At 40.3% G+C, this 15,866-nt stretch overlaps 1 protein-coding gene across 27 annotated transcripts in view; it reads left to right on the forward strand.

Moving 5' to 3' along the window:
• Positions 1–15,866, forward strand: part of PPFIBP1 (PPFIA binding protein 1) — a 213,418-nt gene that overhangs the window by 175,729 nt on the left and 21,823 nt on the right. For 14 of the 27 annotated variants that reach the window (XM_071210223.1, XM_071210234.1, XM_071210228.1 and 11 more), the window contains 2 exons: positions 2,927–3,011; positions 15,145–15,299. In XM_071210223.1, the coding sequence (XP_071066324.1) occupies positions 2,927–3,011; positions 15,145–15,299 (240 nt within the window). The remainder of the gene's footprint in view (positions 1–2,926; positions 3,012–15,144; positions 15,300–15,866) is intronic. The other 13 variants (XM_071210225.1, XM_058282959.2, XM_058282980.2 and 10 more) reach the window with 1 other exon arrangement.

Here is a 15,866-nt window from a genome sequence, read left to right on the forward strand (position 1 = left end):
ATTTTCTTTCCCATGCACTTATTATTTCTTTCTCAGATTATCTCTGCTCTCCCAAGAGGTGAGATGCCAGAAAGCAGAGGCACGGGCACCATGGAGTCAAGATGGCCCCAGGCTCTGTTTAGCTGCACAGGTCTAGTTCCAGAGTCTCCAGGGGTCTTTTTCCCCTGGACGGGGAAGTGGTTGGGGGTGGTTAGTTTGCCTCAGCCACATCCTTAAGAGTAAGGACGCCATTATCCTGCTCCCTTAGTTTCTGAGCCACTGAAACAAATACCATCAGTGGGTTGGCTTAACAACAGGAATTTATTGGCTCAGGGTTTCAGAGGCCATGAGGCCTGCCTCCCCCTGGAGTCCATGTCTTCTGGCTGGCCAGCAGCCTGTGGGGCTCCTCGGCTGTTCTGTCACGTGGCAGTGTCGTCGTCTTTCTCTTCTGGGTTCCACTGACTTCCGGCTCCTGGCTGCTCTTGGCTTCTCTCTACGTCTGACTTTCCCTCTATTTATAAGGGACTCCAGTAGGAGGATTAAGATCCATCCCGATTTCAGCGGGGCAGCACCTTAATAGCAGTACCTCACCAAAAGGTCCTGTTTACAGTGGTGTCACACCCAGAGGACTAGATTTAGATAAAGAGCCTGTTTTTCTGGACACGTAACTCCAAGTCGCCATCCCTGCTGAGGAACTGTGCTTCCTCACGGCTTACCTGACCAGCTGTATACGTGGTAGGCAGCAAAATAGGGTTCAGTGACCATTGTCAGAATTGCTTGCACCTGGTTTCCCTTAACAAATGGAACTATAAAACAACAAAATGCCACAGAACTTTGCCTTAATCTTTTCCTGTCATAAGTTTCTCCAATTCTTGCCTTGTTTTTCTTCTATCTTTATTTTTATTTATTTTTCCCTTTCACTGTCTTTGTTCTTTACTCCTTGGAAATAAACTCATTGTCACCTGCCCACTTCACCCACCCCCATATGTATATAGGTTTCTTTTTGCCAGTCTTTCCTGCCCTTGAATAGAAAGGAAAGCAATTTGGAAGCTGCCCACCATAGTTTTTATTAAAAAGAAATCACTGAAATTCATTTTATTTGAATTTTACTCCCTCAATAAGTACCGAAACTGACATGACTTCCTCGGGGCTTGCAAAAGGCTTCAAAGGGGATATTGGAGCAAATTCTGAGTAAGAGCAGGAGTTGTCTATTAGGAAAATCAAAGCTTCTAAGCAAAATGCATGAGTCAAAACCTGTCTTATAACCACGACTTAAAACAGCCCAGTGCTTCTGAGGCTTTGAGCCTGGCAAAAGAACAGCAGTCTGATGGCAGGAAGTCTTGTAAGCTGGCTAAATGAACGGGGGTGTTAGCTTGGAGTGTTAGGCCTTGGGCAGTGGCCTGGTCAAATTGCCATTTTAATTTAAGCTGACACTGCTGGCAGAATGAAGAGGGATGAGTGAGGACAGGTGGAACAATTAAGAGGCTGTTAAGATAGTGGGGAGGGGGCGGGGAATGAAGAGGTTTGAAGTAAGGCAGTGGCAGTGAAGGAGCAAGGAGGAAAGAGGCTTTAGAGAAATTTAGGGGTTGAAAAGATTTAATGATCCTTTTGATTTTTGGAATGAGAGTAATTTTCTGGTTTGGACAACTGGCTGAATGATGGTGCCTGTTAAGGGTTGAGTGTCAAGCAGACGTTCGAGTACTGGGTGAAATAATGAGCCTAGTTTTAGATTTATTGTCATGTGCTGAAGGGACATCTGAAAGAAGATTTATCATAGGAAGTTGGAAATGGAATCTAAATTACAGGGCTAATGTAAAATTATAAATTGGTGGGGAGTAAAGTTCAATAATTTTAGGAGAAATACAGAAGTAAGGATTGGTGGGACTAAGCTATATTTGAAGAATCAGTTTGTCTTTCGTGGTACTCCACATTTATTTTTTCTCATATTTCTGTGGGTTGACTGGGTGGTTCTGCTCTCGGCTGGTTGGCTGATTTCTCAGGCAGCTGGCAGCTCACCTGGGGCTGGATGGTCTAGGACGGCCTCATCCACAAATCCGGGGATGACAGACTGGTCTAGGTTGATCTCATCTGGGGTGATTCATCTCTTCTCCACATGCTTCCTCACATCGCAGAGTCAGTGTTCCCTACAGCAGCAAGAAAGGACAAGCAAATGCTTCTCAAATCTTTGTTTGGATCATGTTTATTGATATCTTATTGGCCAAAGCAAGTCACTTGGGCAAGCCCAGAAACTGGGGGAGAAGCAAGGGAGGCCATTTTTATAACCTGTCGCAGTTGAGGACATGAGAAAAGAAGAGGACCATGGACAAAACCTTGAAGCGCTAGCATTTAATAACCTATGTCGGAAGATAGTGAGATTATGGAAGTAGAATATCTGGTCAAAGGATTAAGACATCAGAATAGAAAGAGAAGTGAAAGAAGGAAGAATGGGGTCAGTCTAGTGCCATCTAGATAGCAAATGAGGAAATGAATGAAAAGAGTTCATTGCTTTTAGCGAGCGTGAGATCACTAGTGACTAATCAAAGCAGCTTCAGTGGCGTGCTTTGAGATGGAGAAGCCAGATATTGATTAATGGCAGGGTTCAAAGTAAGGACTATAGGTAATGGATCACTCTTTCAAGAGTCTTCTAAGTGAAGTGAGAGAAGTGAGTAATTTAAGTTACTGGTTTTCATTTTGTATCTTATTACTTTGTTTTGTTTTTGTTTTTTAAAGATGGCAGCTGAAGGATAGGAGCTCTAATTTTAGAGGTACTTTTTCCATCTCTCTGATGTATGTAGGAAAAATATTCTAGATATTACCATATTTACTAAAGTTTAGAATGTACTCTTTAAAAAATGTAAATAATTTACATCTGCTTATTCTCTATGTCACAATTACTTTTACCATTTAAAATCATACTATTAAAAATGGCAATTTATTCTATTAATAGGATCGGAAAATAGAAGATCTCCGACAGTGCCTGAACAGATATAAGAAAATGCAAGACACAGTCATACTGGCTCAAGGTAAAAAAGGTATAGCGTAGTTCTACTTGATTTTAACTGGTTATGAACTTGTACATTCAGCCTCAATTTCTTTCACGGACTGTATCCATTGTTTCAGATTAGATAGTTCACTAACTCAACAGTATTTATTATGTAGTATTTATATATTATAAATAGTATAGTATTCTAATTATATTACTTACAGACTCTATATGCTATTTATTGTGCTGTTGTTATCTGCCACACAGTGTACACAATGATTATAGTATACTATAATTCGATTGGTCTTTAAGAAGTTGCGTATATAGCATTTCAGTGACAGATAAAAACAGCGCATGCAAAGGCTTGGGGAGGACTTGGCATGTTTAGAAAGTAAAAGAAGACCAGTGTGGCAAGAAGGTGGTGAGCAGGGTGGAGAGTAAAATGAGATGAGATAGTAGAGGTTAGCAGCAGCTGGTTTATCTAAGGGTGAGGAGTTTGGCTCTTGTTCTAAGTGTAGAGGGATCCCCTGAAGGGTTCTAGCAGGTCAGCAGCATGATCTGTATAGCAAATGGACCATAGAAGAGAGGAAGCAATATTGGAAGCAGCAGAAAGCAGTCTGGAGACTCTTTGCAGTATTCCAAGTGAAAAAATATGGTGGTACTCTCTGGAAATATATTTTGGTGATAGAACTTGATGGTGTGATGAGTTAAATGAGGAGAAGTGAAGAAGAGGAAAGAATCAAGAAAGATAAACATTTCTGGCTAAAGCAGCTGGGCTGATGATGGTTCTGTTTTCCAATATGAGAAAGAGACTGGAGAATGAACATTGGGGTGCTTAAGGGAGATTGAGTTCAGCTTTGGACTGGTCCCAGAACTGAATAGTATAAGGAAAGCAGGGCATTGAGTGAAGGAGAGAATTTAAACAAATCATAGGAGCTGGAGACTAGAGTCTGCACAAAAACAAACAGAACAAGTCAAGATTCCCAGACAAGGAACAGAGGAAGCTAGTTCTCTCCTGGAGGTAAAACAATTGCATAAAAAGTGCAATCTTAAAAATTATACCACGTATCCAGGGCAAGAAACAGATGAAGAAGAGGTGAGCAAATCTGAACAGTTAAACACAGGCTATTCTAAAGGTCTAGAATAAACTAGACCAAGAGAAAAAGAAGAACCTTAACACAAAGCCAATCAGTAATAAAACCCTAGAAAAGAGGGGAAAATGGATCATCAGAGTTAACACATCAAGATAGGCAGATGCCTAGACATCAGCAAAAACTTAAAAAAAACCATGCTGAGAAACAGGAAGATATGGCTCAATCAAGGGAACAAATTAAAACTTCAGAGGAGACTCAGAAGGTAGAACAACTAATCAAATAAGTCCAAGCAAATCTAAATGAATTCAAGGCGATAAAGGAAAATATGCATAAAGAGATAAAAAGTATTAAGAAGACAGTGTGTTAATGTAACATTCTGTGTGATTTATGTACCTTTAAAAAAAGATAATAAAAAAATGAAAAAGTGGAAGATGTCTCACTGAACACAGATTAGGCGCCAATTAATCCGTAGTATGTAGAAGGCAAACATGTCCACATTTAGTAAAAAATTACACTTCGTTTTCTTTTATAAAATAAAAAATTAAGACCAAAAAAAAAAATGGTGTGTGAGCATAAGAAGAATTTGGAAGTATAAAAAGAAACTTAACTAAGAAACCTCTAACTATTATGGAAGGCATAATAGTTAGAGGTTAAATGTACACTAGAGGCATACAACAGGAGGCAGAAGAAAGAATCAGTGAACCAGAAAACAGGAACCTCAAAATCATACTGTCAGAAGAAGGGATGGAGAAAAGAATAGAAAAATTAAGCAGTGTCTCAGGGATTTAAGTGACAAAATGAAGCGCACAAACATGCATATCGTGAATATCCCAGAAGGAGCAGAGAAAGGAAAAGAGGCAGAATATTTGAGAAAATAGTGGCCAAAAGCCGCCCAACTCTTATGAAAGACGTAAATATACAGGTCCAAAAAGGTCAACGTATTCCAAACAGAATAAATCCTAATAGACCTACTTACTCCAAGACACATACTAATCAGAATGTCAGATGTAAAGGATAAAGAGAGAATTCTAAATGGAGCAAGAGAGAAGCGATTTATCACATACAAAAGATCCTGAACAAGACTAAGTGCTGATTACTCATCAAAAAACATAGAGGCATGAAAGCAGTAATGTGATATAATTAAGGTATTGAAAGATAAAAAACTGCCAGCCAAAAGTTCTTTATCAGGCAAAATATTCTTCAAAAACGATATTCACAGATAAAATATTCACAGATAAACAGAAACCAAGAGAGTTCATCAACAAGAGACCTGCCCTAACAGAAATACTAAAGGGAGTTCTTCTGATTGAAAGGAAAAGACAGGATAGAGTGACTTAGAGTAGCATGAAGCAATGAAGATCATCTGTAAGGGTAACTGAAAACTAAATAGTATTGTATCCTCAATATACAACCCTACACTTTAATTCATATAAGAATGAGAATACAATTGAACAAGAAAAAGGCATATATCCTGATAATGGATGTGCAAAATATAAAATATTAAAGTGGAATGAAAACAACATAAAGAAGGGAAATGGGGATATGGGAGCAGAGAATGTGTGTGCTCTTGAAGCTAAATTGGTATCTTTTCAAATTAGTAGGGTATAGTTGTAGGTTATATAATATGAACTCCAGGATAACCACAAAGAAAATATTGAAAAAATATGTAGAAAGAGAAATGATATAGGGATCATTCAGATACATCACAAATGATCACTTATACAGAAAAGAAAGTTACAGTGAAGGAAAAGAGAGACAAAGATACGACATAAAATCCAAAGGACAACATGGCTGCAATAAGTACTACCTTTACAGTAATAGCACTGAATGTTAGTGGATTAAACTCCTCAGTCAAAAGACACAGGTGACAGAATGGATGAAAACAAATATATGTTGTTTCTAAGAGACCTACCTTAGACCTAAATACACAAGTAGATTGAAAGTTAAAGGATGAGAAAATATATTCCACCTAAATGGTAACAAAAAAATAGCTGGGGTAGCTATACTAATACCAGACTAAAATAGACTTTAAGTCAAAATCGTTATAAGAGACAAAGAAGGACATTCTATATTAATAAAAGGCATTATCCACTTAGAAGAAATAACAATAAATATTTATGCACCTAACCATGGTACCCTGAAATGTATGACAAAATACTGCCAAATTGAAGGGAGAAATAGTTGTCTTTACAATAATAGTTGTAGACTTCAATACACCACTCTTATCAGTAGATAGAATATCTAGGTGAAAGATCAATAAGAAACAGAACTTGAATGATATAATAAATGAACTGGATCTAACAGATACATACAGAACATTACACCCCAAATCAGCAGGATATATATTGTTCTGAAGTGCACATGGATCATTCTCCAAAATAGACCACATGTTGGGTCACAAACAAGTAACAATAAACTGAGAATGACTGAAATCATACACAGGGTCTTCTCTAACCATAATGCATTGAAGCTGGAAATCAATAGTAGGTGGAGAACTGGAAAATCCATACATATATGGAAGTCTAGTAATACTTCTTTAAAAATTAGTGGATGAAAGAAGGACTTGCAAGAGAAATCAGTAATTAATTTAAAACAAAAATAAGAACACAACATACCGAAACTTACAGGACGCAGTGAAGGCAGTGCTGAGAGGGAAATGTATAGCTCTAAATGCTGTCAGAAGAAAAAGAAGAAAGGGCTAAAAATCAAAGCTCTAACTGCACACCTGGAGGAAATAGAGAAAGAACTGAAAACCCAAAACAAGCAGAAGACCTAAATATAAGAGCCAAGACCATAAAGACCTTGGAAAGCAATGTAGGGAAACATCTACAAGACCTTGTAATAGGAAATGGCTTCATGAACATCACACCAAAACCACGAGCAGCAAAAGAACAAATAGATAAATGGGACTTCCTCAAAATTAAAGCCTTCTGCACCTCAAAGGAGTTTGTCAAGAAAGTAAAAAGGGAGCCCATACAATGGGAGAAAATATTTGGCAACCATGTATCTGATAAGAGACTTATAACTTGCATATATAAAGAACTCATATATCTTGAAAATAAAAAGATAAACAGCCCATTTAAAAAATGGGAAAAAGATTTAAACAGACACTTCTCCAAAGAAGAAATACAAATGGCTAAAAAGCACATGAAAAATTCTCCAAATCTCTAGCTATCAGGGAAATGCAAATCAAAACTACAATGAGATACCATCTTACTCCCATAAGATTGGCGGCTATGAAAAAACAGAATACAAATGCTGGAGAGGATGTGAAGAAATGGGAACACTCATCCACTGCTGGTGGGAATGCAGAAGGATCCAACCATTCTGGAGGACAGTTTGGCAGTTTCTCAAAAAACTAACCATAGATTTACCATATGACCCAGCAATACCTCTGCTGGGTATATACCCAGCAGATCTGAAAACAAGGACACAAACTGATATATGTACACCAGTGTTCATAGCAGCATTGTGCACTATTGCCAAAAGTTGGAATCAACCCAAATGCCCATCAACAGATGAGTGGATCAATAAAATGTGGCATATACATACAATGGAATACTACTCGGCTTTAAGAACAAATACACTACAAACACATGTGATAACATGGATGAATCTTGAGAACCTTATATTAAGTGAAGCAACCCAGGCATTGAAGGACAAATACTACATGACCTTAATGATATGAAATAAGCAAGCTGCCTCAGAGAGCTATAGACTGGAAGATAGGCTTACAGGAAATCAGGGGGTGGAGGAAGGATGTGAGCTGACGTCTGCAGGGGTGGAATCTGTGATGAGCTAGTGGTAAATATGAGCACAAAGAAGAGATAAAATGGGGGCAAGGGGTTGCCTTTGGGTGGGGCTTTGCGGGTTTGAGGGCGGCTGGAGATGGGCGGATGGGTAATATTGCCCAAAAAATTGGGGGGAGGGAGGGGCAACATACGAACATGTGAGAGTGTCAGGTGTTGGTTGAGAGTAAAATGCTGAGAAAACCGTATCAAAATATAATTAGGAGGGTTACCTGTTTAGGATGCTCGGAGGGGATGGTCTGACACGGGACGGACTCCTGGGGAATGTCTGAATGCTCATTTTACCAGGGTGGGTTGTACCATTGGGTAGAGACCCAAGTAGTGAGAGTGGGGGTGGACCCACATCCTGGGGAGGACTAATGCCATCAAATAGAGGGAACTGTATCTCTCGAGAGAAAGGGTGGCTCCCAGGGCATTAGGGCAGTTGAGCAAGTCAGGCCCGGAACACTGTTGCAAGTATCTCTGGACGTGGCTCCTCGGGAAATGGAGATGGGCCCCAAGGGGAGGGGAAAGTGGATGTTGAATGGATGGAACCAAGGTAAATGTGGGGGCAAGAGAGGAGTTTCACGAGAGTACACAAGGATGAATATAAAACATGTAATATTACACCAAAAACATATAGGGGACGACAGACTAATAATGTAAACCATAATGTAAAACATAGGATAACTAAAAAATTTAGAAAACTGTATAGCCTAAAGTATGGACCACAATGTAAGCACAGATGTCCTTGTTTGAAAGCTATTGTCTCGGAGTCTGTACATCAGTTTCAGTAAATATGATATGAATAAGTTAAAAGATTATCACTGTGGAAGGGAAAAGGTTTTATGGTGGATGTGTGGGAGTACTGTATATTGTATATATGAATTACTGTGATCTAGGGCTCCTGTGAAGAGAAGCTCAATAATTAGGAAAAGAAAAAGATAGGATGTAGAATTTTTCCAAATCAATATGTATTCTATATCTAACCTTTAAACTCATCCCTATATTCCATTTTACTGGTAAGGGAACCTGACATTATACTGGGCTTCACTTTTCAGGAAGTTTTGGATCACAGAGTGGTTCAACAATGACAGTGGAGGAATACTGGTATGGGATGTTATGGACAGGCGATATATGGTTGACAGGGAGTTATACAGGGCATAAGTCCAGGGTGCATGGAAATGTTTGGATATACTCATAGTGGAAACAATTAAAGACAACAGCTGGGGGAGTACTGGGTTACTGGCCCGGGGGGCTCTGTCATGGTCCCTAGGGGAGCAGTGGCAGTTCCCCAGGTGCAACGGTAAAGGATCAGGAAGGAATGAGGGTCCAACAGTGACCCCTGATACTAATGACTATGCTTGTGAGTCTATACGCCTGAAATAAGAACAAGGCCTAGAGCAGCACTGTGCCTAGGAGTTCCCTCCAGACAGCCTCCGTGTTACTCAAATGTGGCCAGTCTCGAAGTCAAACTCAGCATGTAAATGCAATGCCTTCCCTCCAGTGTGGGACATGACACCCAGGGATGAGCCTCCCTGGCACCGAGGGTTCACTGCCAAGTACCAGCTGATGATGCAACTAGAAAATGACTTTGAATTAAAGGTTCAACGCGGACCAGCAGAATATCCCTGTCTACATATAATAACAGGAGTTAAAAATGCTGTTTGACCTAAATTAAGGGGGAAATGGAAAGGACAAATGAGTTTATATGGCTATGAGTCTCTAAAAAAGAGTCTGGAGGATGTCAGAAGGATTGCCCTTATGCACACCTGAGCAGAGTCTCAGAGACAGATAAAGTAGATACAACCCCAGGTATTGGTCCTTTTGAGGGCTAAAGAGACCCACAGGTTCTATGGTCATGGCAGATGGGGTTCACTGCCATGTCAGTTGGCCCTTCTTTGGAGCTGGTGTTTCTGCGTGATGGAGCTGAACTCAGATGGGATCTCTTTTCACAAGCCTTTCATGCTACTTTACTGGAATTGTAGTTGGTGCTGGGGCTTAAGATATATCTAGGGGATTTGAATCTCTGGACTGACAATATGATAGCCAGGCCCTGACCTCAACAGACTTCAGCTCCTACACTCTGATTTATTGGACTTACTCCACTCAGCTAACATGGAGTTGAAGAATGCCAACCACCACACCATGGAGCCTAGAGTGCCTACAACTGAAAGCAGGAGGATTGCATCCAATGTCCATGTGGAATCTAAACCCCCTCTTGACATAGATGTGAAATGAACACAACCAAGCCAAGGTCCACAGGAAGGAGGAATACAGTAAGGATCAGAGTGGACTTAATGATATTCTATTCATGAACTATTGTGGTTAATAATCGAGAAAATGTGGCATTGATGTGGAAAAAGTGGCCATGGTGGCTGCTGGGTGCGGGGAAGGGGAGGAAGAGAAGAGATGTGGAGGCATTCTCGGGACTTGGAGTTGTCCGGGGTGGTGCCCCAGGTACAATTGCCGGATGTTGTATGTCCTCCCATGGCCCACTGGATGGAACATGGGAAAGTGTGGGCTATGGTGTGGAACACGGGACATGGGGTGCAGTGATGCCCTGAGATGTACTCACCAGACGCAATGGATGTGACATGATGATGGGGGAGAGTGTTACTGGGGGGGAGTGGTGGGGTGGGGGCAGTGGGGGTGAATAGGGACCTCATATTTTTTTTAATGTAATATCTTTTTAAAAAATGAATAAATTGAGTAGAATTTGAAAAAAAGAGAGAACACAACATACCAAAACTTACAGGATGCAGTGAAGGCAGTGCTGAGAGGGAAATTTATAGCTCTAAATGCTGTCAGAAGAAAAAGAAGAAAGGGCTAAAAATCAGAGCTCTAACTACATACCTGGAGGAAATAGAGAAAGAACTGAAAACCCAAAACAAGCAGAAGAAATAATAAAGACTAGAGCAGAAATAAATGAATTTGAGAATATAAAATAACAGAGGGAATTAACCAAACCAAAAGCTGGTTCTTTGGAAAGATCAATAAAATGACATTCCCTTAGCCAGATTGACAAAGAATAAAAGAAAGAAGATGCAAATAAATAAATCGGAAATGAGAGAAGGAACAGTACTACCGGCCCCACAGAAATAAAAAGGATCATAAAAGAATATGAACAAATGTATGCCCCAAAATTAGATAGCCTAGATGAAATAGGCAAATTCCTAGAAACATACAACCTATACTGACTCTAAGAAATAGAAGACCTCAACAGATGAATTACAAAGAGCTCGAATCAGTCATCAAAACCCTCCTCCCCAAAAAAACCCAGGACCAGATGACTACATAGGTGAATTCTACCATCATTGCAAGAATTAATGCCAATTCTGCTCAAACTCTTCCAAAAAATTGAAGAAGAGGGAACACCACCTAACTCATTCTATGTAGCCAAAATTACCCGAATACTAAAGCCAGATAAACATACAAGAAAAGAAAATTACAAACCAATTTCTTTTATGGAATAGGATGCAAAATTTCTCAGCAATATACTTACAAATCAAGTCCAACAGTACATCACAAGAATTATACATCCTAATCAAGTGGTATTTATCCCAGGTATGCACAGTTGGTTCAATACAAGAAAATCAGTTTATGTAATAACATCACATCAACAAAATGAAGGGGAAAAAAACACATGGTCATCTCAATTGCCACAGAAAAGGCATTTGACAAAATTCAGCACCCTTTCTTGACAAAAGACACTTAGAAAAATAGGAATAGAAGGAAACTTCCTCAATGTGATAAGGACCATATTTGAAAACCCCACAGCTAACAATATACTCAATGTTGAAAGACCTGAAAGCTTTTCCTCTTAAGATCTGGAACAAGGTAAGGATGCACTGTCACTGCTGTTCAACATTTTACTGGAATTTCTGGCCAGAGTAGTGAGGCAAGAAAAAGAAATAAAAGGCATCCAAATTGGAAAGGAAAAAGTAAAATTTTCACTATTTTCAGATGACATGTTCCTATATATAAAAGTCCCGAAATATCTCTAACAAAGCTAGTGCTGCTAATAAATTCAGCAAATTGGTGGGGTACAAGATCAACATGCAGAAATCAGTAGCGTTTCTATACACTAGTAATGAGTAGGCTGAGGAGGAAATCAAGGAAAAAATTCCATTTACAATAGCAACTAAAAGAATCAAATATATAGGAATAAATTTAAGGGTGTATAAGACTTAGAAACAGAAAACTACAAAACATTGCTAAAAGAAATCAAAGAATGGATGGGATGGAAAGATGCTCTCTGTTCATGGATTGGAAGACTAAATATCACTAATATGTCAATTGTATCCAAATGATTTATAGAATTGAATGGAAGCCGAATCAAAATTCCAACATTCTACTTTGCAGAAATGGAAAAGCTAATCATCAAACTTATTTGGAAGTTTAAGGGACCTCAAATAGTCTAAAACATCTTTAAAAAGAAGAATGAAGTTGGAGGACTCGTACTTTCTGACTTTAAAGCATATTACAGGGAAGCGGATATGGCTCAAGCAATTGGGCATCCACCTTCCACATGGGAGGTCCTGGGTTTGGTTCCCAGTGCCTCCTGGAGAAGGTGAGCTGGTGCACAGGCAGGTGCGATGAGCTGATGCAACAAGAGACACAAAAAACCAGGGAGCTGAGGTGGCTCAGGTGATTGAGCACCTCTCTTCCACATGGGAGGTCCTGGATTCAGTTCCTGGTGCCTCCTTAAGAGAAGATGACTAGACACAGAGAGCAGACAGCGACTACAAACATCGAGGGTGGGGAGGGATAAGTTAATAAAATAAAATCTTTTTTAAAAAATAAAGCATATTACAAAGCTACAGTTGTCAAAACAGCATAGTACTGGCACAAGGATAGATATATTGACCAATGAAATCTAATTGACAATTAAGAAATAGAGCTCCACGTGTATGGCCAATTTTGACAAGGCTGCTGAGTCCACTCAGTTGGGAAAGAATCATCTCTTCAACAAATCGTGATGGAAGAACTGGATATCCATATATGCAAAAGAATGAAAGAGGACTCCCTTCTCACACCATCCACAAAAATTAAGTCAAAATGGATCAAAGACCTAGAGATAGGAGTCAGGACTATAAAACTCGTAGAAGAAAATGTAGGGAAGCATCTTCAGGATCTTGTGTTAGGTAATGGTTTATTTTCTAAAACCCAATCAAACTTTATGTCTAAAACACAACCAATGAAAGAAAAAATAGATGAGATTTCCTCAAAATTAAAAACTTTGCCTCAAAGTGCTTTGTCGCAAAAGTAAAAATGCAAACCTACTCAATTGGATAAAATATTTGAAAACAACATATCCGATAAGGGTTTAATATCTAGAATATAAAAAGAAATCCTACAACTCAACAATAAAATGACAAGCAACCCAATTAAAAGATGGGCAGAAGATTGAATAGACGTTTCTCCAAAGAGAATACAAATGTCTTAAAAGCACGTGAAAAGATGTTCAACTTCACTAGCTATTAGGGAAATGCAGATCCAAACCACGAGATAACATTTTATACCACTAGAATGGCTACTGTTAAGAAAGCAAAGTGAGGGAAGCAGACGTGGCTCAACTGATAAGTGTCTGCCTACCATTTGGAGGGTCCAGGGTTTGATCCCCAGGGCCTCCTGACCCATGTGGTAAGCTGGCCCATGTGCAGTGCTGCTGAGCACAAGGAGTGCCGTGCCATGCAGGGGCGCCCCCTCATAGAGGTCCCCCATGCACAAGGATTGTGCCCTGCAAGGGGAGCCGCCTTACATGAAAGAAGCACAGCCCACCCATGAGTGGCGCCATACACATGGAGAGCTGACATAGCAAGATGATGCAATAAAAAAGAGACACATGGGAAGTGGACTTGGTGCAGTGGTTAGGGCATCCGTCTACCACATAGGAGGTCCGCGGTTCAAACCCCGGGCCTCCTTGACCCATGTGGAGCTGGCCCATGCGCAGTGCTGATACGCACAAGGAGTGCCCTGCCACACAGGGGTGTCCCCCGCATAGCGGAGCCCTACACGCAAGGAGTGTGCCCCATAAGGAGAGCTGCCCAGCGCGAAAGAAAGTGCAGTCTGCCTAAGAATGATGCCACCCACATGAAGAGCTGACACAACAAGATGATGCAACAAAAAGAGACACAGATTCCTGTGCCACTGACAACAACAGAAGCAGACAAAGAAGAAGACGTAGCAAATGGACACAGAGAGAGAACAGACAACGGAGGCGGGGGGTGGCAGAGAGAAATAAATAAGAATTTTAAAAGGCAGTTGTTAACTGTTTACATTTGCATAAATTTTCATTAACTATTCCAATGAAGTTATTTAAACACTGATTTCTCACTTGGATTTATATTTAGTTATCCTTGTAAAATTCTAATAAAACTCAAGTTCTAATAAAGTTCTAATAAAAGCTAAATTAAAAAGCTTTGCTAGTTATGATCCATAAATAGTTACATGATTTATCATTTAGTTTCATGCAGAGATGATCATTTCAAGCATAATGCTGTCTAATTTTAAAAATTGAAGGAAAAAGCTCTTTGTTTAACACATAACCCTTTTAGTTTCTAGGAATATGAAAGAATTCTCAAAGTTGCCCCTCTTCTGGATTTTTGGCTTCTTTCCTTTGTTTCTGTTTTAAAATGGCATAAAGGGATCCCCTTGAGGGATCAAAAAATAGTCTACCCTTTTTTCCCCTGTTTTTCTCTTCTGTGTCATTTTTCTTCCCTCTTTTTTTGGGAAGTATCAGAGATTGAGCCTGGGGCCTCATATGTGGGAAGGAGGCGTTCAGCCACTGAGCTACATCCACTCCCTATCTTCTCTGTCTTTTAAAGAACACAGCAGTGATGAAAATTGAGTTATTTAAAAAATTGTGACTATTGTGATGCAGAATTAGTTTGTGGTAGTACAGGTATTCTTCAGCTAGGTTAGTTTTAAACTAAAATTTATAAAGCCTCAAATTTTGAAACAAAATAACAAGAGGGCCGTTGTTGTACGTTAACTGTTCATGTTCTTTCAATCATGCAAGTCGATGGCTCTATCAGATACGACCTCCTCTGTTAAAATCCCTCTCGTGCCCTCGGTGTGGCCCAAGGAACCCTGGGCCTCAGGTGCTCCCAGTTCAAGGTGCTACTTCCTAGGTCCCGTGTTGTACACTTTTCAAGTGATGCCAGGAAAAGTGACTGTGATTTTTGAGGATCAGAAAGAGTTTTGCACTCAGTCCAGTTGGGAATCTTCTCTCCTTCTGAAAATGAACCGTGAGTGAAAAGCCGCTCACGTCCTCTCTGGCTTTGCCTTTTGCCAGGCGGGGATGGTGAATGTGAAGGCCTGCCCAGCTCCAGCGCCGTCTCCACCGTACTGGATGTTCAGGGCGTCGGCGACCCGGAGAAAAGTCCATCACCTGCTCCGAGCGCAGGTTCGCCCGGCCACGCCCCCCTCGACACCAGTGCTCCAGAAGAGGTATTCACACACGCTCAGTGTTCGCTTCATGCTGATGAGACTGACGTGCCAACCTGACGGATAACAAGGACAGAAGCCCTTTCCTCAGTTCAGTTACTGACTTGTTCTGGCAGTTTCTGTATCCTACAGGTCCTTATTTGAAATGTGTGTTTTTTCCTTCTCTTTACTAAACAACTTAGAAACGGTAGAATAGGCATAGGATCACTACTTGAAGATACTTGCATTCAAAAAGAGGGAAAATGGAAGGCGCACCCCTGTCGAGTCCACAGCAGTCCACAGCAGTTCTGAAATCCAGCCAGTTCCTGTGTCAGGGCCCAGACTTCCAAGTCATCCTCCCTGTTCCCTGAAAAGTAGCCTGTTGGGGAAGCAGATGTAGCTCAGTGGTTGAGGACCTGCTTCCTATGTACGAAGTCCTGAGGTCATTCTCCGGTACCTCTTCGGAAAAAAAAGTAGCCTGTTATTGCAGCCAAGGACTTTTCTCAGCCTGTTTTGTGCTCATGAAAGTCTGAGAGTTCAAAGACTCTTCATTTTATACTATCTCTATGCCTTTATGGTCTAATTTGGTGT

This window comes from Dasypus novemcinctus, chromosome 20, assembly GCF_030445035.2.
Source record: "Dasypus novemcinctus isolate mDasNov1 chromosome 20, mDasNov1.1.hap2, whole genome shotgun sequence".
Classification (NCBI taxonomy): Eukaryota; Metazoa; Chordata; class Mammalia; order Cingulata; family Dasypodidae; genus Dasypus; species Dasypus novemcinctus.